The sequence below is a fragment of the Paramormyrops kingsleyae genome, chromosome 1, assembly GCF_048594095.1.
Source record: "Paramormyrops kingsleyae isolate MSU_618 chromosome 1, PKINGS_0.4, whole genome shotgun sequence".
NCBI classification, from domain to species: Eukaryota; Metazoa; Chordata; class Actinopteri; order Osteoglossiformes; family Mormyridae; genus Paramormyrops; species Paramormyrops kingsleyae.
In genome coordinates, this window is record NC_132797.1 from 20,487,755 (window position 1) to 20,511,299 (window position 23,545).

The 23,545-nt window shown below is 45.0% G+C and overlaps 1 protein-coding gene across 1 annotated transcript in view; it reads left to right on the plus strand.

Annotated features, from left to right (window-relative positions):
- Positions 1–23,545, plus strand: part of vps41 (VPS41 subunit of HOPS complex) — a 49,099-nt gene that overhangs the window by 14,972 nt on the left and 10,582 nt on the right. Inside the window, exons 5-16 of the mRNA XM_072711601.1 lie at positions 2,565–2,639; positions 7,830–7,892; positions 10,010–10,075; positions 15,472–15,591; positions 17,136–17,282; positions 18,136–18,202; positions 18,677–18,774; positions 19,429–19,558; positions 21,555–21,670; positions 22,396–22,452; positions 22,803–22,864; positions 22,953–23,034. Coding sequence (XP_072567702.1) covers positions 2,565–2,639; positions 7,830–7,892; positions 10,010–10,075; positions 15,472–15,591; positions 17,136–17,282; positions 18,136–18,202; positions 18,677–18,774; positions 19,429–19,558; positions 21,555–21,670; positions 22,396–22,452; positions 22,803–22,864; positions 22,953–23,034 — 1,083 coding nt within the window. The remainder of the gene's footprint in view (positions 1–2,564; positions 2,640–7,829; positions 7,893–10,009; positions 10,076–15,471; positions 15,592–17,135; positions 17,283–18,135; positions 18,203–18,676; positions 18,775–19,428; positions 19,559–21,554; positions 21,671–22,395; positions 22,453–22,802; positions 22,865–22,952; positions 23,035–23,545) is intronic.

Sequence of the window (23,545 nt, forward strand, 5' to 3'; positions counted from 1 at the left end):
CACATGAGGACTTCTAACACAGACCCAGTCATCCTGGAAAAGCTTCTGGTTCTTTATGGAAGAATATATACCAAACTCTCCTGGTCCATTTGGTAGATAGAGTGCTAATTGGGTCTGTCAAGGCATTTGTGCTGTAGCATAGATGTTGGCAAGATGAAATAGAAGGTAATACCAAATAAAAATTTTCCCTTGTAACAAAAAAGAACATTCTGGATAAGGCCCATTAAAACAAAGCAACAATAATTTTCTGAATTCACTGATATAAAGATGGATAAATAAGCAAATAATCAAACAGTATAATCACTGATGAGCACGTTGTGTTTATTCTTAAATTTGAAAATTGTTAAGCCGAACCAGCAGAAATGGATGAACATGTAAGGAAAGTGTGACTCTAATTGACGGAACAGGTGCACAAATGCTTCAAGAAACGACTGAAGATCTGCTGTGTTTTGTTCACGTTCCTGTGATTAATCTGGCGGCCTGTATGGACTTGGCGCAGAGATTGGGTTGAAATTAATTCAGCCGTCTTGCATTTTGGTACATTGAGTGAGGATTTCAGAACGCTGAATGTTTTTCCGTCAGCATAATGATACATCTAGTTCAGTTAACATGGGAGGTGGGTCACAGTGGGTGAGGAAGGAAGGGGGGGTAGCTGGAGGTGGTCAGGTGACCAACTTGGAGCCTCGGCCTGCCTGGAGGGGGTCCAGCCTGGAAGGTAAACCAAGGTTGTTTTTGGTATTTGTTTGTTTGACGGGGTGCTCTCTCTTTTATGAATTTTTGCTATTTTAATAGATTAATTATAAATTAGTTCAAAGTAATAGGTAATTGTAAGCAGCAGTGCTTGGGATGGATGGATCAATAGATTACAGAAAGAAAGAAAGAAAGAGTTTTAACTGTCTTGTGCTTGACTGACTTTCTCTCGTTTTGTTTGAATGGTCAAGTTGTTGTCAGACCTATATACACCGTCAGACCTATATACACCGATCAGTCATAACATTAATACCACTGACAGGTGAAGTGAATAACACTGATTATCTCTCTATCGAGGATGTCGTTATACATTAGCCAAGTCAGCAGTCGGTTCTTGAAATTAATGTGTTGGAAGTAGAATAAATGGGCAAGTGTAAGGATCTGAACAACTTTGACAAGGGCTAAATTGTGATGGTTCTGCCAAAACGGCAGGTCTTGTGGGGTGTTTCCAGTATTCAGTGGTTAGTATCTATCAAAAGTGGTCCTAGGAAGACCAACCGGTGAACCAGCAATGGGGTCATGGGTGCACAAGGCCCACTGATGTACGTGAGGAGCGAAGGCTAGCGTGTCTGGTCTGATCCCACTTAGAGCTACTGTAGCACAAATTACTGAAAAAGTCAATGCTGGCTATTATAGAAAGGTGTCAGAACAGACAGTGCATCGCAGATAGTTGCATATGGAGCTGCATGGCTGCAGACTGGTCAGAGGGCCCATTCTGACCCCTGTCCCCCATGTAAAGCACCTATAATGGGCACGTGAGTGTAAGAACTGGACCATGAAGCAATGGAAGAAAGTGGCTTGGTGTGATAACTCAAGTTTTCTGTTACATCATGTCGGCAGCCGGGTGTGTGTGTCATTTACCTGGGGAGGCGATGGCACCAGGAGACACTATGGGAAGAAGGCAAGCGGACGGAGGCAGCATGACGCTCTGGGCAACGTTCTGCTGGGAAACCTTGGGTCCTGGCATTGGTGTGGATGTTACTTTGACATGTATCACCTGCCTAAACATTGTTGCAGACAAAGTGCATCCCTTCGTGGCACCGGTGTTCTCCAATGGCAGTGGCCTCTTTCTGCAGAATAATGCGTCCTGTCACACTGCAAGAACTGTTTATAAATGGTTTGCGGAACATGAAAAAGAGTTCAAGGTGTTGACTTGGCCTCCAAATTCCCCAGATCTCAGTCCGATGGAGCATCTGTGGGACGTGCTGGACAATAAGTCCCATCCATGCCGCCCCCAGCTCACAACTTCCAGGACTTAAAGGATCTGCTGCTAACGACTTGGTGCCAGAAACCACAGGACACCTTCTGATGTCTTGAGGAGTTCATGTCTCAGTGGGTCAGAGCTGTTTTGGCGGCACGAGGGGGACCTACATAATATTAGGCAGGTGGTTTTAATGTTATGGCTGATTGGGACACATGAAGAGCATGTAAATTTTACGTACCATGACGTAATGTTATTTCTTTATATGATATATAATGTTCCATATTGGGAGGTGGCCGCAGTGGGCTGCCAGCCTTGTGCATGCGCTCCCCCAGGCCGCGCCACTCGCATTGCATGTCAGATCGATGGCCGTCCAGCATCAGGCTCAGCACATTCTCCTTGTGCTTCTCTGGCACAGATGGGCGGGGCTCAGGTTCACAATTAAAATGGCCTCCCACCCCATTTTAACCCTCTCGTGCTCTCCCATCTTCTCATGCTACTAGTGGAGGTAGCAGACACGGAATTGGGCTGGTGTGAATCGAGGTCAGCGAGGCCAAAGGCGGTGTTGTCGTTGTGCATGTGCACACACACTGATTCACTCTTCCTCTCCCAGAGTTCGGTGAAGATCAACCAGATCAGCCTGGATGAGGGTGGAGAGCATGTCGGTGTCTGCTCTGAAGATGGCAAGGTAACCAAGCTGTGCACCACACCTCTGCGCTCGTGCATTTACATCTGATGCTTCGGCTGACATGTTTTATTCAAAGCGTCTCGCAGCTTTTGTCCATTTATACTACTTGAGGTTTTCCTGGAGCCATTCAGGTTAATAACTCCAGACGGCCCCTCGTGGAAAACAAACTTCCCTGTCCCCCATGCTACATGCTAACCCTGCAGGTCATGCCTTGTGTGAATAATGAAAAATGGCAGATTATTATTATTATTATTACTGTAAATAAAATGAGTTATTGCTGAAATGCATGTTCGCGAAGAAAACGAATGATTTTACACAAAGCTTCAGTCTCTGCGGGTGTAAATAGCAGCACGGCTGGATCTCTTATGCCCCCTAATGGATTTGTAGATTTTTTTTTTTTTTTCCATTTTTAAAGAAATATCTTTTTTTTGCATGTTTTCCACCCTGTGGACTGAAGAGGTTAATATGAATAAATGTGCCACTCCTTATTACTTTTAATCATGCTGAATAGCAATTGACTTTGGCTGAATAATTGTTTATCTTTGCTCTTTTTGTTCTTTGTCATGTGAATTAGTTACATTTCACAGCAGGTATTTTTAATTAATGTCTGTAGAAGGGGTTGAGCTGTTTGAGAGTCTTTAATCGTTTATATGTTACCAGTCAGAAGTTTGGACATGCCATGCTGCCTTCAAAGGAGAGTGATGGTGTCGCATAACATGACCTGGCCACCTGACCTAAACCCTGTAGAGATGGTTTTGGAGGAGTCTGACCAGAGAGTGGTGGAAAAGTGGCCAATGAGTGCTCAGCATATGTGGGAAGTTTTTCAGGACAGCTGGAAAAGCATCCCAGGAGGCCACCTCTTGAAGCAGGGTCAGCCAGCCCCTGAAGCAATTGAGATGAAGGGCTTTACTTATCATGCATCACTCTGCTGACTGGGGGATTTGAACAAGCAACCTTCTGAGTCCCAACCCCCAAAGATGCCCCCCACGACAACTTAATCTATGTTTTGTTCAATAGTTTTTTTGGTTAGTGCATAATTCTGTATTTTCCATTTTATATTTTTAATATCTTTTTACTATTCTCTGCATTTTAGAATTAAGAAACCTCTCTATGGGTGACTTTTGACTGGTACTGTATTTCTGCACCAGCCGGAGGGGAGTGTTTGAGGGATGTTGGGTAATTGTGTCAAAAATTCATCAGACAGTCTCCAGCAGTAAATACAATGGAAAATTGAGGCATCTCGTAATATAAACTCGAGAATTTAATCAACGGCCTGAGTGTTTATGTTTACTCATTTAGCAGATGCCAAAGCAATGTATATTTGAGAAAACAGGGTCTTACTGTCCCTGGAGCAATTGGCGTTAATACCCAAAGATGGAATCATTCAGGCGATCATGGGAACTGAGCCAGCAACCTTCTGATCACAGGCGGGGTCCTAACCAGCAGAGCCGCACACCGTCCAGTGACTGTGTGTTAACCTTGGTGAAGTGGATATGCTGAGGATGTAGAAGAAATTTTGAGTCACTGGATTGAAAATGAGGATTCCTGATATAAAAAGTATGGGGTGATTTTTAATGTTGGTGCATTTCGATGTGGGCGGCAGGCGCTCGTTTAATTCCCAGCTGGGTAGAGGTGGTTCTGGGGGGCCGCAGGGCTGAAGGGCGGCGCCGATTACGGAAAGCAGCCCTCTGCTGTGGCCGGGAGAGCAGGTACTCTGAGTCTGGCTCTTAGTGCACTCAGGCGGCAAATTCACGGCACTGACAGACGTCTGTTCCCAGAACCACTGCTAATATTGTGCTGCCCATGAATTTCACAGCTCCGTTTTTATTTTTAAGTCATTGCAACAGATGTCACAGTTTATACTGGACTGTTATTTTTTTTTGTTTTTAATGTTAAGATCAGGTGATTAAATAGCAGCCGGGCTAATGATCGCCTACTATCGTCGTTAAACGATCACCTGTGATGCGCATCATAGAGAAATTGCGATTCCTTGGGAGTCTGTTACATTCCACTGTTGCATTTATCCTGATGAGGCATTTGTCTGTTCTGACATTTTTGCCCCCAGTTTTTTCTTTAAAACATTTTTCCCTCCACCACCAAACACGTGTTTTCCATTGATATTCTTCTATTGATCTCAGCTCGGCTGTTATCTCATCCGCCCCGCTGATTATCGCCATCCGTGGTGGATTGCGTAGTCGAGATATGCCCCCTGATATCTCCCGAAACTCGCATTCCGATGGTAAAACAAGATCTTGTCTCCCTGGTAGTAGAGGTGCAAATTAAAATAGCCATTTTTCCTCTGAATCCGATTCTGCTTAGTTCAGACTCTTCCCCGTTGGTCCTGCAGACAGCTATAAACGATTTCTGCACTTAGAGGATCATGTTTTTTATTGATTATTTTAAGTCTTTAAGCTAGATGAGTTGCTCTGCAATCTAACTGCACAGTTATGGTGGTGTAATTTCATATTCATTTGGTTATTCCTTGTCACACTCCGTTTTTGTTCAATGTCCAGGAATAAATTAAAATTCAGGCATGTATTTTTGATCTGTGTTACACTATATTGGCAAAAGCATTGAGATACCTGCCTTTACACAGACATGAACTTGAATGACATCCCGTTCTTAATACATAGGCTTTAATGTGGAGTTGGGCCACCCTTTGCAGCTATAACAGCTTCAGCTCTTCTGGGATGGCTGTCCACAAGGATTAGGAGTGTGTTTATGGGAATTTTTGACCATTCTTCCAGGAGAGTATTTGTGAGGTCAGGCACTGATGTTGGACGAGAAGGCTCTAATTCATCCCAAAGGTGTTTTATCGAGTTGAGGTCAGGGCTCTGTGCAGGCCAGTCAAGTTCCTCCACACCAGACTCGCTCATCCATGTGCTTATGGACCTTGCTTTGTGCACTGGTGCGCAGTCATGATGGAACAGGAAAGGGCCATCCTCAAACTGTTTGGAATTGTCCAAAATGGCTTCAAATTCTGCACATTAAGAGTTTCTTTCACTGGAACTAAGGGGCCAAACCCAACCCCTGACAGACAACCCCACACCATAATCCCCCCTCCACCTAACGTTACACTTGGCACAATGCAGCCAGGCAAGTACCGTTCTCCTGCCAACCGCCAAACCCAGACTCGTCCATTGGATTGCCAGACAGAGAAGCGTGATTCGTCACTCCAGTCTTCCACTGCTCTAGAGTCCAATAGCGTGCCGCTATTTGCACTTGGTGATGTAAGGCTTGGATGCAGCTGCTCGGCGATGGAAGCCCATTCCATTAAGTTCTCTACACACTGTTCTTGAGCTAATCTGAAAGGCACGCAAAGTTTGGAGGTCTGTAGCTATAGACTCTACAGACAGTTGCTGACTTCTGCACGCTGTGCACCTCCGCATGCGTTGTCCCCGCTCTGTGATTTTACACGTCCTACCACTTTGTAGCCGGGTAGCTGCTGTTCCCAATTGCTTCCACTTTGTTATAATACCACTAACAGTTGACTATGGAATATTTAATAGCGAGGAAATTTCACTAATTGACTTACTGCACAGGTGGCATCCTATCACGGTACCACGCTTGAGTTCACTGAGCTCCTGAGTGATCCCCCGTGAGCAGTAAAGCTCCAGAAAGTTCCCATCAGATCCGAGCTCTATGGCAGCCATGAGATATTATGCACGGCTTTGATAGAAGATGGGATGTTTTTGGCTCAGAAGGCCCACATACAGAAAGAAGAGTTCATGGTATTGACCTAAGGAGGATGATGTGGATGGAGTGGGCGTCGCCTTTCTTCGGAATGTCCACCCTTTGTCGGAATACGCTCACTGAATAGCCATCCCGCTGAAGTAAATAACGGCTAAGTGAATGCCTGTTGTGTAACACCGTTTTGTTTCTGGCGGAGCTCTGGGTGAAAAGGAAAATATGCCTTGTCAATAAAGGACACACAGAAGTCCCCACGTGACACTTTGGCCTGTATATTTCTCGTCAGAAGACGCATAACTACTTTACCGTACAGCTTTTTGTACATCCAAGGTACAGGCCATCCGTGAAAAGCACCAGATACCACGCAGACATCTGTGAAAAGAACAAAAACTCTGATTTTCTCCTAAATTGAAAAATTTTTGACGAATAGAGCTTATAAATGACATGGCATACATTGGGGTCTAGTGACTATATAGATCAGGGCAAAGGTTTGATCACGGTGCCCCTGAAAATGAATCGTCTTTGACTTGCAGCCATTGATGTGTTTGTGCATCAGCCTTAAATTCAGAGTATAATTCGCTGTTGCATCCTTTGCAGCAAATGCCTTTAAATTGAGAACAATATCTGCATTCCTTCAAAAAAAAAAAAAAGAGTGGTATTACAAAATAAAGGTAAATAAAGGCCATCAAATTGATCTTGGGGGTGATGTGGCTCTGCCGGTTAGGAGTCTGTGCCCCTTTCCGGAAGGTCGCTGGTTTGAATAACATAGCCTGCAGAGTAATTAAATTACTTTTGCACCCTTGAGCAAGGACCTTAACCCCAAACATTAGGAGTGCCAACAAAAAAATGGCTGATCCTAAGCGCTGACCGTAAGCTTCACTATTCCCTGTATATCTGGGTGTCGCGTCTTGTTTCTTAACCCCTTTGTACCCATATACATTTTATTTATGTTTTTTTACTTTTTTTGTACATGCTGGAGAGGAGTCTGATAAGAGTTCAGCTCATGCCTCCGCATCAACAAATTCTCCAGGTTACTGGCAATCACTGAGCGCACAGATTTGCCTTTAATAGGAGGCCTCAGTGTGCGTTTGTGGGCTTGGGGAAGGAGCTGGTCTGCATCCAGATAATGAATGAATGCACCTGAAAAGCCATCAGTGGTTCTGTGGCCAGGCTGTAGGGTCTGATGTCGTTGACTTTGTGCAATGTGCCGGAAGCTTCCTCCACCCAATTAATTTATGCTTGAAGCAGAGGCCATGAATTCTGCCTGGGAGTGCCCATGGTTCCGGTGTGTTTAGGCAACGTTGCTGCGGAGTGGGCCTCTGTCATCCACTTTCTGAGTTTTGAGTGCTTCCAGAGTGGGTTTTCCCAGTTTTTCCCAGAAGAGCATTACGTTCTCCATTGCGGCAAAGCTCTGTTTCCCATTGTGCAGAGGTTGTGCAGAGGTTGCTCCTTAATGTCGGTCTTTCTCAGCCTCTTTTCCCATCTCTTTGGCTTGCACAGGTGCAGGTGTTTGGACTCTACACCAGAGAGGGCTTCCACGAGAACTTTGACTGTCCCATAAAGGTATGCCGGCAACTTCAGCATGGTCTTTAGCGTAACATTTTATTTGATCACTCTGCGTCCTACATGAACTGAACACATCAACAGAAAAACTATCATTGTTCTCGAGACCCCAATGGAAACTACACATGGTTTTCAGATTGGTCTGCCACCGCAGACACCTGATCTCTATATGATGAATGATGATTCAAAAAGTATGTGAAAGATCTTTTTAAAACATTGAAAACTCTAGGATTCTAAGAGTGAAAATCTGGAACTTTTCAAATTTTGGGAGATGTAACACCAACATTAAAGTAGCCCCACACAGTGGTAGCATATGAATAGACAGACTTTGAAACTGATTGAGACAAGTCACACACTGTTGTGCTGTTAACGGATATTTTTTGGAGAGGTGGGAGAGCGTGTAGAGGGGCTCGAGATGGTATAGGTTGGAGGGTGGGAGGAGTAGGGATTATATGGGGGGGTGACGGATCCATCCAGGGAATATATTATTATCGTTCCGACGGCATCTAGTTCAACCTGAAGCTTTTTTCAGGCTAACCCTCAACACAATTCAGAGATTATGTGACTCCCATCAACATTGTGTGGAGCTGCATTAGCATGCAGGAGAGAGAAGCTACGGTGCATGAGTGGACAATTACAGCTCGCTGACGGAGAGTCGCGCTGCTCTGGGAAGCCCGGCTGTCTGCTCGAGGGCGAATTTCACTTTTAAATCGCTCTTCGAGTACGTAGAGCAGTTTCCTCAAGTACACACTCACAACAAGTGACTCTGACAATCCACACCTGCACGTGTCCCCCCCCCCCCCCCCCCAGTTGTAGTTTGAGCTCAGAGTCAGGGTAATCATTGTTATTTTGTGTAAGGGGAAATGCCTCATAACAGACACGTTTATGAACTGTGTGGTTCTGTGTAAAGTGGCATGTGCATTGCAGACAGGGAATGACAGGAGCTGTAATACTGTCGCACTTCAGGCCCCAGAAACACTACCACACTCTGGGTCACTATATACTGAACCTCTACAATGCATATGTTACTGCGTCTGTCTGTCCGACCGACCGACCAAACACTTTACCTTTATTTTTTATAGTATGTGGCATTGGTGGAGAGAGCACAGAGAATTTCTTTGTACGTGTACAATGACAATAGTTTCTATTCTGTTTACACTTGATTTTCCAAATGTTTAATTTCCTAATGTATTATTTTGTGCCATTCATAAGTATGTACTTCTGTATTTTGCAGAGTGTATTTCAATATAGTCTTGCTGTCTTACGGAGCTGAGTGATGACCTTTAATTGCTGCATCATCCTCCAAAGTGCAGGAGAATCCCAAGGTGGCAGGATACGGATTTGGATCCGGACAGCCGGAGAGTCCGGCCTCACACGCCGATCTAGGGACCCCCGCTATAAAGCCCTCTAATTAGGCAGGGACTGACACTGTCAGCTCTTGGGGCCAGTGCATTTCCACGTGCCCGTCAGCCCCCCCCAGCCCAGAAGAGGGGGCGCCTGACCAGCATGTGACGGGTGTCCAGAGCTGGCCTGGGCTACAGCGGGCTCCTTATTACCACTGGGGGAGGAGAGGATCGGTGCGTTTGCACGTCAGGGGCCCGAGTCAAAGTGATGCGGCCATCAATAAAATATGAAATAATATTCCTGCCCATGGAGACTTAAGGAGGAGAAGAGTAATAACATAAAGTGAAATCCTTTTAGGGCGCCAAACGTAAAAAGCCCCCGCCTCTGTCATCTGCCCCCCACTCCCCACCATGCTGACACAGCACTGAGCCAGTGCCCCCAACCCTGTTATTATTCACTTATCCCACCCCCCCCGGGTCACGTCTTGGAATACCACTCTCATTCCCTCCCAATCCTGTCCGATCCCCTACTGACCACAGTTATTCAGAGTGTCTCTTGCTACTGGGCCATTTGTGGGATTCCACCGATCTCTTCCGGGTCTGCCGTGTCTGTCCACATCGAAGTTAGAAGTCGTGCTGATTCTCCGCCGATGATGACGGTACCATGCGCTGTGATGACCACTAGGGGCGCTCTTTGAAGCATGCCGATTGTGAATGGCCTCTGAATCGGCCATGTCCCTGTCAGCTTACGGATGCTTCCTCTCTCCCATGCAGGTGGTGGCGCTGCACCCACAGTTCAGCAGGTCGAACAACAAGCAGTTTGTTACTGGCGGAAACAAGGTCAGTGTAAAAGACATTTTTAAGTAGTATTGGAAATTACTGTCCTTTGCAGGTTTACATACTCATGTACCAGATGATTTTACCCAAAGCGATATACAATAAAGAAAGCAGGGGCTGCTCAGTGGCCCAACAGTAACACCACTTTGCTGTCCCTGAGATTTGAACCGACACCCTTCCGATCACGGGTATAACGTCCTAAACCACTGATTCACAAACCATCCTCATATTCAAATCGTTCACTGTGGTTAGAGACAATAAGAACAGCATGGCCTACAAAACAGTGTGTAACCTCGCATTTGCTCAATTGATGAAATGCTGTACAACGTCATTATTGTTAGCATTATAAATGGCAGTAACAACATCAGCAATTATAATAAATTTAATTGAAATAATCAACTTTTGTTCTTTACAGCTGCGTACCACTCAAACCTGAATCAGATAATTAAGTTACAAACCTGTTTCATTAATTGTCATTTTACCCTTTTGAAAGATGTGGTTATATTTTAATGGTATGAGTTTATATGAGCTTAAAAACGAATCTGTGGGTGCGCAGCGGGGCTGGAAGCCCAGGAGAAGGTGGACCACACGTCTGTGTGATTTACGTGTCTGCCGCTTGCTCTGATGCATTCTGTAGTGTCTGGGAAGCGGTCACCTGATTTCAGGGCACTGCAACATGAGCGCTCTGCGGATTCCAAAAGTGCACTTTCGTGTTGCTCCTTAAGGCGAGTGCTGATTGTAATTGGCCCTTGGGATGGGGCCAAGGGTGTCCAAGGTCAGAATGGATGGGGGGGGTGCCCAACACCTCCCCCCCCCCCCCTCCCCCAGCTCTCCCTACTTTCAGGCCTTAAGGGATGGCTGAGTAGGGAAGAGCAGATGTATGAGAGACAGGGATGTTTCTCTCGCAGTTTGCAGAATTAAGGGTGATCCGAATGGGACCCAAGTTAGCTGATGGAGTGCAGTGGTGTACAGAGCCGGGGCCCATGAGCACAGCACCAGCCTGTGGTTGGGAAATAGGAGGCGTAAAGGTGCTGGGCTAAAGATGGACTCCAACTTGTGCATTTTAACATAGATAATGACAGTGTGATTAAGGAGCCCCTCATGGTAAATGCAGCAGTACTGCTTTGTAATTTAAAATCCAATAAATTCACTCCTGGTCAAAAAAGAAAACATGGGCCAAACTCAAAATTGTTACTATGCATACAGGAGATGTTTATCCCATGGAATCCATGAAATTGTGCCTTAGATTTTTCTAATTTACACAGTTTAGAGGAAGACAATTCTTCCAATTGGAAAAGTTTAATTTATTTTTTTTTAATTAAAATATAGTTGAACAGTTAAACTGGACTGGTTGGATCTGTAAGTATTCACCCTCAGGATAATGCTTCAGACAGCCAAGTGTGCTATTTACCTGCTTTTGTAAAACTCTGTCAGCAAGATTTGGTGTTATTGTTGGACAGCGGCCTTCTTCTCGGTCGTAATTAAGATATAAGTGCCGGATTTCACTTGGTTGACTCTACGATATTGAGTTTTTCCTCTTCTAAGCCTCTGCACAGTCATTGAGGTTGTGCTCTTTAGATCATTGTCTTGTTGCTGTACATCTTTATCCTGGCTTCTGCAGACTGAAGCAAGTTCTTCTCAAAGCTTTCTCTCTGACCAGCTTCCCCTCTTTCCTAAGCATGGTTCTTCCTCAGCATTCTCCAATATTTATGCACATTATGAAGTTACCCAGATGGTTGGTGTGATACGGGCAGTTACTCTGTGTAGAACACCATAGAATTCTGTGGATCGATTGCAGGTCAAATGCTACATGGGATCTTTTAATTGCATGGATCTCAGAAGTGCATTAGTTGTGTGTTAAGTTTAACGCTTTTAATTAGCCAGGGCCTCTACTGGGTATTAAAAGGTATTTTACCTAAAACTCTGCACAAAAGAATTGCACCTTCACTGGGCATCTTTATAATATCCCCTGGCTACTAAATTTATCATTTCCCACAATTAAATCACATAGACACTTTAGTTAAAGGCTTCGTTCATGTTTAACACGCATCATTTTGGCTGATATATCATTGTTATTAATGGGGAAAAAATGACTCTCAAAGCATAAGCAGAAGTCCTTCCACCTCTTGGTTTGACACGTTTAAAGTAGAACAACTGAATTATATGCTAATGTTGGGGCTGTTGTTGCCTCTGCCCTCAGGAGGGAACTTGGGGAAGCTCTCGCTCGTTCCCAAGATAGATAGCTGTCTGTAGATGAGATGCATTACACAGTAAAATGACAAGCTGAAGGGAACGTAGCTGTGCTCCACTCTTACTCTTATCTCACGCTTGTTGGGAAAAGTATACGGTTTCCAATTTTTCATGTTAAATATGTGCACTAGTGGATGCTTGTGGAACACAGGTGGCCAACACAGAGGAACTTTGAGGAGAACCCCAGTGTGACACCATATGCTGGTCCAGTGTAGCATTGCACATGGTGAAATTCTGATTTGACATTAATTGCTCTCCCTGGAAAGTGCAGCTGTAATTTGATGATTTTTTTCGAGAGTAATTCTATTGGAAACGATGACTAATATTAAGGATGAAGGTCTTGTTTTTGACCAATGGTGTTACCCAGTGCCTTAGCTTCATGACATTTTCAGGATTTTTTCTGGAGAATATGCAAAAAATGTGTGATGTCACAACTGCTGTCTCTTAGATGTATTTATGTCATGCATATGTCAAACGTACACTTACTCAATGAAATAAACTCCAGCAATTGGTATGTTTTTTTTTAAAGTATTTCAAGGTAATCACTGATTGAAGAGCTGTAAATACACATAAACAAGAATATGTGCTGTTTCGGTGCATATGTTACCTGTTTTTACCCAACTGCAAGTCTTATTACACACAGCTGCCCCCTGCTGGAGGATACTAGTGCATGTTGCACTTAAGGGCCTTATTTGCAGAGAATGCAAACCAATAAGAGTTGAGGGGAGGGGTTATGAAACAGACACGATGATTAAAAATGCAGGCCATTGGTTGAGCACTTTTGACTGGGGAGAGTAACTGCAGTTGGGCCCAGAGAGCCGTTTGCCGGAATGTAGGCCTCACTTATTCGTATCCTGGAGTGTACTCAGGGGAGAGTGGCCCATTTCAATTAAGTGCTCTGTTATCAAGCGCCGTTGCTCCAAAATATAGTAAATAGCTACTGTTAGGAGGACTAGCAGTCTTCTCGCCGTTATTGTTACTTGCAGCTAGTTAGGTTTCCCTCCACTGTGCTTGCACTGCGCCTTTAAATGCATCCTGTCCCAGTGAGGGATTAGCCGTAATACCGGGCGCTTGTTCCCTGATCGCCATCTGCCCTGTTGTCTCTCTCTGCCTGCGTGTTTTAAATGATAACTTCATAAAATGTGACTGATGAAAATCGATACGCTTCTGCAGAAGGTACGACTCATCACGGCAATTCGCCATAGCGCGTAGAGTCATATTTCCTCCATGTTATCTGACCTGTTAACAAATCCAAAGTGCTGATTCGCCCATTTCTTTGCTGCATTTCATTTTGCGTGTTTTTCCTGTCTGAATAAATTCGGTGAATTCTGGGGGGGAAGAAAACGTTGCCATGTCTTAGGCTAGTATATTTCTTGGAGAAATCTTGCATTTACATAAAAGCTGTGCAGACTTAGAACGTTAAATGAATGTTTAAATCATGGTAGACTGCATCTTCGGATTTACTCCGTTGAATCGATCGAAAAGTCTTTAAGGCTTCATAGCACATTTAAAGCTGGCAGACTGGCTACGCCATTTGTCCGCTAAACTCGTGTGTGTATGAATTAATAATTAACCATTGATTCAATCTAGCACAAGCTTGCTGTAGCACTTACAGCCGCAAAACAGAACGACAATAAAATTAGAGGTGTTCTGCTTTTAGTGAGGAACAGTGATGGAGTCAACGGCTCTTTCAGGCCACGTATGCAGAGCCGACTTTTTTGACGGTAAGCAGATTTTAGGGCCAAAAACAAAGGGGTCGACATTCAATGTCATAATTCCCCATTTTGTGGAGAGTAGCATCAGGCTCCAGCATCAGTGCACTACTGCCTGATCGGGCCCCGGGGCCCAGGCTGCCTGCTTAATGGTGGCACAGTGAAACAAGGCCTTTGATTGGCCGTTGTGTCAAATGGAGGTGCTGTACACCAATCAGTGGTGGAGGAGACTGCTTGCTGCCAGATAGTACCACTAAAAGCCTTAGGAATGTGAAGAATACTGTATCACAGGGGTCTCCAACTCCGGTCCTGGACAGCTACTATCCAGTAAGTCTTCTATCCTACCCGGCTTCTGATGAGCCACACCTGTTCTCAGGTAAATACCAGGAGCAGGTGTGGCTCATCAGAAGCCAAGTGGGACAGAAAACCTACTGGATAGTAGCTCTCCGGGACCGGAGTTGGAGACCCCTGCTGTATCACCTTACTTTTGTTTTCTTTGCAACTCCCCCTTATTTAAAGAAAAACTTCAGTTATGAGCAGAATAGCGGCAATGTCTCACTTAGGAGGAATAATTTTTGAAAGGATTCTTGAGGTGATAACATGGTGTTGATGTTTGGCTTCAGACTGACAATGTATCGGTCCGTTTGATCATCTAGTGTGTGACTGCCCTCTGCTGGTGAACATTATGCATGTTATTAACAAACTGTTTGGTCAGGTTTCATTTCTCTATGTAGCTTCATTACAAATGGGGAGAAAAAAAACCTGATTTGCAGCTTTGGAATAAGTACGTTATTTACCAGGGTTTTTTTTTTTTTTTTTGGTGGGGGGGGTGATATGTTTTGCATGTTTTTACTCTGTTTTAGTTTGTAGTTTTGTTTTCCAAAATTTCCCTCAAGTATTTTCCAGGCACCCAAATAGAAATTTTACCAAACTGAAATGGCATTATTTTTTTGTAGATTTAGCAATGAGGAACTTCAAAATGATGGAACATGAGTGGATTTCTTTGCTTTGAGGATCCCATGTTAAAGTGATCCTTGATGTATCTGTCCCTCAGGTTGTTGTCGTCTAAGCTTTTACGTCGGTGATGCTTTCCCATTCTCGCCAGCTGCAGTGAATCGGAGTTTTAGCGCTATGCCATGCCAACAAATGAATTACGCTTAATTGGGCAAATAATTGTTTCAGTCTCTGTGCGCAAAAGCAAATTGCTACCACTTCATATATTTTGTGAAAGACGTGACGTGTTATGCTTCTGGAAATATGTTTTGGCTTTTCCAAGGTGAAAGTCATTCCTGTGGAGAAATCTGAGATGCGAGCTGAAACAAAAGCACTCGCGGACCCTCACTGTAGCCAGTGAGGTGTGAAATGTCCAGTTATTCATGGCATATCACATTTTATGCATGATAATCCTGTTTTTAACTTTACTTTTGTGTCCTGCAGCTGTTGCTGTATGAGAGGAATTGGCTGAATCGCTGGAAGATGATGTCTCTGCATGAGGGAGAGGGTATAATCACCAACATCAAGTGGAGGGCAAACCTCATAGCCTGGGCCAACAATGTGGTGAGATGTGTGTGTGTGTGTGTGTGTGTGTGTGTGTGTGTGTGTGTGTGTGTGTGTGTGTGTGTGTGTGAAATATATCCTTTTTAAGGGCAGACTAAGTAAAAATGTTATGTAATTTGGAATGACCCATTTCCCTGTGGTTAAATGTAGATGTAGACATGGATCTGGATCTGACTGTCAGCCCTTATAAGGGGAATCAGCGGCCAACCGTAACGTCCATCTTGAAGAAGAAGAAAAGAAATGAGCCTGAAAAGTCCCTCTGGGAGTCGGAAGATACTTAGAAATAAATAAATCTAAGGTCCCCCCCCCCAGTAGCTTTTTGATGGCTGGAACTCAAGTCTGTGCAGGTGTAATTTAATGAGCGTAATGTTTAGCAGGTAATAATGATAACTAATAATGATATATAGGTGTTAATGATACAATAATTGCAATATTACTATAATAATAACAATTATGTTACTCCTACTAGTTATTGTTGTTGTTGTTGTTGTTATTATTATTATTATTATTATTATTATTATTATTATTATTATTATTATTATTATTATTATTATTATTATTATTATGAAAGAATCCTTGATCCGTGTTTCATTAGAGAGCTCCCAGCTTGTATAGCAGCTTCCCACAGGAGATTCTTAATGCAGGACTGGCAAGCTATCAGAGCAGCAGATGTAGCTGTTTGGCGGGATAATGATCAGGATTGTAGAAGCGGTGAGGCACGTTGGAGGTGCCCCTCTGTGAAAGTCGGCCCCTGATTTGCTGTGCTGGTATATTAACTATCCGGAGTCCTTTCCTTTTCTCCAAAGCAGGGGCTGTGTTTCAACATGGCCGCCATTCCTACCTGATGATTGGTCCACTTATGGCAGAAAGGCCTCTATTTCGCCACCTATTACATGTAACTGGCCAGCAATAGGCAAAAGTAGACAGAATGGGGTCTCTTCCATCCTTTTATCATTTTGAGTGTGTATGTTAAAAGCATATATTTCACAGCAAACAACAGAATTTTCTGGCACATTGACGTGAACATTTGAGATTTTAAGATACAGTGTACTGACGCCAAGCAAGAACGGACGACATTTTCCAAATGCATTGGGGTAGTTTTTTGTTTAAAAAATGCTGGACATCCATCCATCCATCCATCCATCCATCCATCCATGTAACTGCTGTAGTTTCAAGGCTCAATAAGGATACATTAATTTGATTAAGATCTTTGTTTTTATTCAGAGTCCTTTGAAAATGTGGAATGAAATTGCTGTAGCTCTGAGTTTTCTGCATGTTTCTTTGAGAGTTTTCTGTCCTTAAGTGCAAGTGTCTCCCATCACTAGTGCGTAGTGGGGAGTAAGTGCACCTGTTACGTCTGTTTTCTAGTTTCAGCCTCTAAAGACAAAGTAAAACATCACTGACTGTCTAATATGAGTGAAAGTAATAACAAAGTAATAGTATTCACAGTCGGATTCTTTCTGTTCTCTGTATGTCAAGATGACCTGTTCTGTTTTCCTTTCTGGTAAAATCACACTGAAAGCAGCTCTCATTCCTCCGGATAGGGAGTGAAAATTTACGACATCAGCACAAAGCAGCGAATCACCAACGTGGTCCGGGACAACATGTCCCTGCGGCCTGACATGTATCCGTGCAGCTTGTGCTGGAAGGACAATTGTACCCTTATCATTGGCTGGGGCACCTCAGTCAAGGTACCTCAGCCTGTCTGTGTCTGTCTGTCTGTTTCCATCTGTGTCTGTCTATTTCTCAGCCTGTCTGTCTGTAGTTCTGTATGTCTGCCTGTCTGTAGTTCTGTATGTCTGCCTCCCTGTCTGCCTGTAGTTCTGTATGTCTGCCTGCCTGCCTGTCTGTAGTTCTGTATGTCTGCCTGCCTGCCTGTCTGTAGTTCTGTATGTCTGCCTCCCTGCCTGTCTGTAGTTCTGTATGTCTGCCTGCCTGCCTGTCTGTAGTTCTGTATGTCTGCCTCCCTGCCTGTCTGTAGTTCTGTATGTCTGCCTGCCTGCCTGTCTGTAGTTCTGTATGTCTGCCTGCCTGCCTGTCTGTAGTTATGTATGTCTGCCTGCCTGCCTGTCTGTAGTTCTGTATGTCTGCCTGCCTGCCTGTCTGTAGTTCTGTATGTCTGCCTGCCTGCCTGTCTGTAGTTCTGTATGTCTGCCTGCCTGCCTGTCTGTAGTTCTGTATGTCTGCCTGCCTGCCTGTCTGTAGTTCTGTATGTCTGCCTGCCTGTCTGTCTGTAGTTCTGTATGTCTGCCTGCCTGCCTGTCTGTAGTTCTGTATGTCTGCCTGCCTGCCTGTCTGTAGTTCTGTATGTCTGCCTGCCTGCCTGTCTGTAGTTCTGTATGTCTGCCTGCCTGTCTGTCTTTAGTTCTGTATGTCTGCCTGCCTGTCTCGCTGGTTGTCTGCCTCCCTGCCTGCCTACCATTCTGTCTGTCTGTGTGCATGGATCTAATAGACAACTGTAGCTGCTATTATCACTGCTGTCTTTTGTATGTATATTCATGCATTTTCTTTGGCCTACGACACGTCTTCCTTCCTGCGTTTCAGATCTGTGTCGTTAAAGAGCGAGACCCCTCTGAAATGAGGGACCTGCCCAGCCGTTACGTGGAAATCGGTGAGCTTACAGTGATCAAAAGCCCGTGGCAGGGCGTGGCTGTCCGCTGTAGGGCTCACGCTTCACATGCATGTCGACACGCAGAGGGAAATTTAGCTTCATCAGGTCACTTAAACATGTTGGAATTCAGAGGCAAAGTATTTCTATTCTTGAGTCAGTTTCAACTCTAGTGTGCCTGTGCTTCAAACACTTCATTTCAGAGTGAGATGCAGGAGTGATGTTTTTTCCCATAGTGCAATGGACCTTGGTACTCCCTTCAGAACAGGCAATATGTCTGTTAATTCCGCCCTTATTCGATTTGGCTTCGTTAATTTCAAATAGAGTTGCCACCTGTCCCGTATTTTATGAGATCATCTTATATTGAAAAATAAAGTGCTGTGTCCCATTTGCTATGGGACGCGACTTGTCCTGTATGATCGTATCAGGACTGAAATACAATATACTCTGTGATAATAGCCTGTCGTTCCCCTGCAGTGTCTGCGTTTGACATGGAATTCTACATCTGCGGCCTGGGGCCACTGGCCGACCAGCTGGTGACGCTGTACTACGTGAAGGAGGACGCCGACCACGTGGTATGAGCCGCGGCCTCTCTGTCCTGTTCCTCCACGTTCAACTGCCCATCCATAAGTACAACCAGCTGCCCATTTTATCAGAGCTGGTCAGCTTCAATACTTTTTTAAGGATATATTAGACAAACGTGCATTCAAGTGCATTATGGCATTCACAGTACAGCGGTGTCTCTCATCCCAGTCTGCCGGGACCCCCAGACAGTCCACAGTTTTGCCAGTATACCTGAACCAAACAATCAAGAATAAACCGAACAAACTAGAATGCCAGATGCGTGGTACAGGTGTGGTGGGATCGGGGAGGGAGCAAAAATGTGGGCTGTCTGGGGATTCCACTGCTCTGCCTTCCAGATAAGTTGAGGAATCTGCGTGACTTTTTTTTTAAAGGTTAGTTTGTGCGTGTGCGGATTATCACAGCAGAAAACAAAAAAATGGTGCATCGCAGGGAAGAAAACAAATGTCTGTACTTGTGTTTGTACAATATGTGCGTAATACTTTCGATATCAGTGTTTACTTGGGGACCCACAGACAGTCTACGTTTTTGCTCCCTGGGAGGGAACAAACATGTGGATTGTCTGGCAGGGAGCTGGGAGGGAGCAAAAAACGTGGGTCCCAGAGATATGTATTGGGAAGCACTATGCTGTATGCTTTGCCGGTCAGGAGGAGGAGTTCCGCGCACGTCCCCGTCTGGACATCATCCAGCCTCTTCCGGAGACTTGCGAGGAGATCTCCTCTGATGCTCTCACCGTGCGACAGTTCCAGGAGAACGAGTGCAGAGATTATCGCCTCGGTGAGGGCATCTCTGCTGCTTGCTTTTTAATCGCTTCCTCAGCAGTCGTTAGGATCCTTATTAATCTGCTCTTCTTTAAAAGAAGACGCCTGTAGCGTAAGGCCCTGTGATGTGACAGTAATCAGGGGCCCTTTCCTCAGTCTGACTAACATGACATTAGCTGTTAGCCTGTAGCATAAGGCCCTGTGATGTGACAGGAATTAGGGGCCCTTTCCTCAGTCTAACTTAGCTGACATTAGCTGTTAGCGTGTAGCGTAAGGCCCTGTGATGTGACAGGAATCAGGGGCCCTTTCCTCAGTCTGACTAACATGACATTAGCTGTTAGCCTGTAGCATAAGGCCCTGTGATGTGACAGGAATCAGGGGCCCTTTCCTCAGTCTAACTTAGCTGACATTAGCTGTTAGCCTGTAGCGTAAGGCCCTGTAATGTGACAGGAATCAGGGGCCCTTTCCTCAGTCTGACTAACATGACATTAGCTGTTAGCCTGTAGCATAAGGCCCTGTGATGTGACAGGAATCAGGGGCCCTTTCCTCAGTCTAACTTAGCTGACATTAGCTGTTAGCCTGTAGCGTAAGGCCCTGTAATGTGACAGGAATCAGGGGCCCTTTCATCAGTCTAACTTAGCTGACATTATCTGTTAGCCTGTAGCGTAAGGCCCTGTGATGTGACAGTAATCAGGGGCCCTTTCCTCAGTCTGACTAACATGACATTAGCTGTTAGCCTGTGGCATAAGGCCCTGTGATGTGACAGGAATTAGGGGCCCTTTCCTCAGTCTAACTTAGCTGACATTAGCTGTTAGCCTGTAGCGTAAGGCCCTGTGATGTGACAGGAATCAGGGACCCTTTCCTCAGTCTGACTAACATGACATTAGCTGTTAGCCTGTAGCATAAGGCCCTGTGATGTGACAGGAATTAGGGGCCCTTTCCTCAGTCTAACTTAGCTGGCATTAGCAGTTAGCCTGTAGCGTAAGGCCCTGTAATGTGACAGGAATCAGGGGCCCTTTCATCAGTCTAACTTAGCTGACATTAGCTGTTAGCCTGTAGCGTAAGACCCTGTGATGTGACAGTAATCAGGGGCCCTTTCCTCAGTCTGACTAACATGACATTAGCTGTTAGCCTGTAGCATAAGGCCCTGTGATGTGACAAGAATCCAGGGGCCCTTTCCATGGTCTAACAAAGCTAACATTAGCTGTTAGCCTGTAGCGTAAGGCCCTGTGATGTGACAGGAATCAGGGGCCCTTTCCATGGTCTAACTTAGCTGACATTAGCTGTTAGCCTGTAGCGTAAGGCCCTGTGATGTGACAGGAATCAGGGACCCTTTCCTCAGTCTAACTTAGCTGACATTAGCTGTTAGCCTGTAGCGTATGACCCTGTGATGTGACAGGAATCAGGGGCCCTTTCCATGGTCTACAAAGCTGACATTAGCTGTTAGCCTGTAGCGTAAGGCCCTGTGATGTGACAGGAATCAGGGGCCCTTTCCTCAGTCTAACTTAGCTGACATTAGCTGTTAGCCTGTAGCGTAAGGCCCTGTGATGTGACAGTAATCAGGGGCCCTCTCATCAGTCTAACTTAGCTGACATTAGCTGTTAGCCTGTAGCGTATGACCCTGTGATGTGACAGGAATCAGGGGCCCTTTCCATGGTCTACAAAGCTGACATTAGCTGTTAGCCTGTAGCGTAAGGCCCTGTGATGTGACAGGAATCAGGGGCCCTTTCCTCAGTCTAACAAAGCTAACATTAGCTGTTAGCCTGTAGCGTAAGGCCCTGTGATGTGACAGGAATCAGGGGCCCTTTCCATGGTCTACAAAGCTGACATTAGCTGTTAGCCTGTAGCGTAAGGCCCTGTGATGTGACAGGAATCAGGGGCCCTTTCCTCAGTCTAACTTAGCTGACATTAGCTGACACTATGGAAGAGACGTCTGTAGCGTAAGGCCCGTGTCATGAGAGAATTGCCGTGATGTGTCAATGTATCAGTCCTGTGTCGTTGTCTCTGAGCAGAGCATTCCGAGGGCGAGTCCCTCTTCTACATCATCAGCCCCAAGGACATTGTGGTGGCCAAGGAGCGTGACCAGGACGACCACATTGACTGGCTGCTCGACAAAAAGAAATACGAGGTTTGTCTGGGGATTGAACCAGACGTATTCATTTGTAGTGTAATTTGACTCCTGGGAGTAAAATGGAGTGCATCATTACTGCGGAGGGCAGAGTGGTGGCTCTGAAGTTAGGGTTCTGTGCTGGCAATCGGAATGTTGCCAGTTTGAATCCCATGAATGCCAGGAGTGATCCTACTCCATTGGGCCCTTGAGCATTAACCTGCAATTGCTTCATCCCGGGTATATTAATCTACATCCAACCCCGCAAGCAGGTCCTCCAACTTACAGGGAAAATTTGGGGTTGGTGGCAGGATTGGCACTCCAGTCACTGGGAAAAACTCACACTGACCCATTCCATTCAGACTAGTGTGGTGCTGAGGTATCACCCACTGCATGGCTGCACTCAGGTGCTCATCCCTGAGGTGGTTCATTCTGTTGTTGGTACGGCAACACACTGTAATCAGTGCGCGCTCCTTGCCTTACCTCTCATTACTGCTGTTTGCCTTTGACCAGAATTTCTCCAGTTAGTGTTTCAGTTTATTCTATTAGATCAGTCCATTATCTCAAGCCATGAATAAGTTGAAAGCTATACATTTAAGAGCGGTATACTCATTGTGTGTAATAATCAGTCTGTAATGAAGCTGTTATGTAGTACAACAGCAATATCAACACTGGTTACATCAGTGTAGGTCAGAAGTGCCCAGTGCCACTGATTCTTACTGACACGAGCCATTTATCTGTTACAGGAGGCCCTGATGGCAGCTGAAATCAGCTTTAAAAACATAAAACGGCATGATGTGCAGGTACCTTGCTCCTGGTGCTTTCTGGGAATTTTTAACATTTTACATTTTATTTATTTTATACTTGTTTGAGATGAATGTTGACATCTGTTGGTTTGAACAAGTGCTGACTTAGAACTATTTGAGAACCAAGAAATCTTGAGTAATCATAAGGTGGGCCAAAGAACACTGGAGAGCACAATAAGATAGCTTGCCTGGGTGCCTGGAGCAGAGCCACGGTATTCACTTAACGCTGCCCTGAAACTGGCCTGTTTTTATGTTGCGGCCTCAGTTCCCACATTTAATCATGTGAGTCACCCAGTGTCTGCCGAAAGGCCCCAGCTCATCTCTGACTGTGATTCTCCTCTGATCAGAAAATCGGCATGGCTTACATCAATCACCTGGTCGAGAGGGGTGATTACGACGCAGCTGCTCGGTGAGCACATCTGCAGCCCTATACTCTCCGTGTCATTTCGTATTATTTTTATACGCACATTCATTCTCCTGCTTTTCTTGTGTGATAGGAAGTGCCAGAAGGTGCTGGGGAAGAACATGGACTTGTGGGAGAATGAGGTTTACAGGTTCAAGACCATTGGCCAGCTGAAGGTAAGGGTGGGGCCAGAGAGGTTAGGGGGCCATCACCAGAACCTGAGTTAAACACATAAATGAAAAGCCTTTGATTGATTCTGTATTAGTCACCTGGTTTTTTTTAACTGCCCTCTGCAACAGCCCAAGAATTTGTCCCTCTTTTGACAAAAAGTGACTTTGCTACCGTGGGACATTTATCATCTGGATAACCTGTTAAGTGTTCTGTAACCTTGGCTGTTAAATAGCCCAAGTGGACAAATTAACATTAGCTTGTAATTTGGCAGGACTGTTATCTTCAACTGGTACGGTCTTTTCTGCTCTTCACTTATGCCTTCCCAGATCAACTTCAGCTACTGTATTTGGCAGGACTGTTGTCCTCCTTGGGTATAGTCTTATCCTGCTAATCGTTTATGCTTTTCCAGATTAACTCTAGCTAATAAATTTGGCAGGATTGTTATCCTCGATGGGTACAGTCTATTTTCCTAATTGTTTACTCCTTCCCAGAGTAGCTTTAGCTGCTACATTTGAC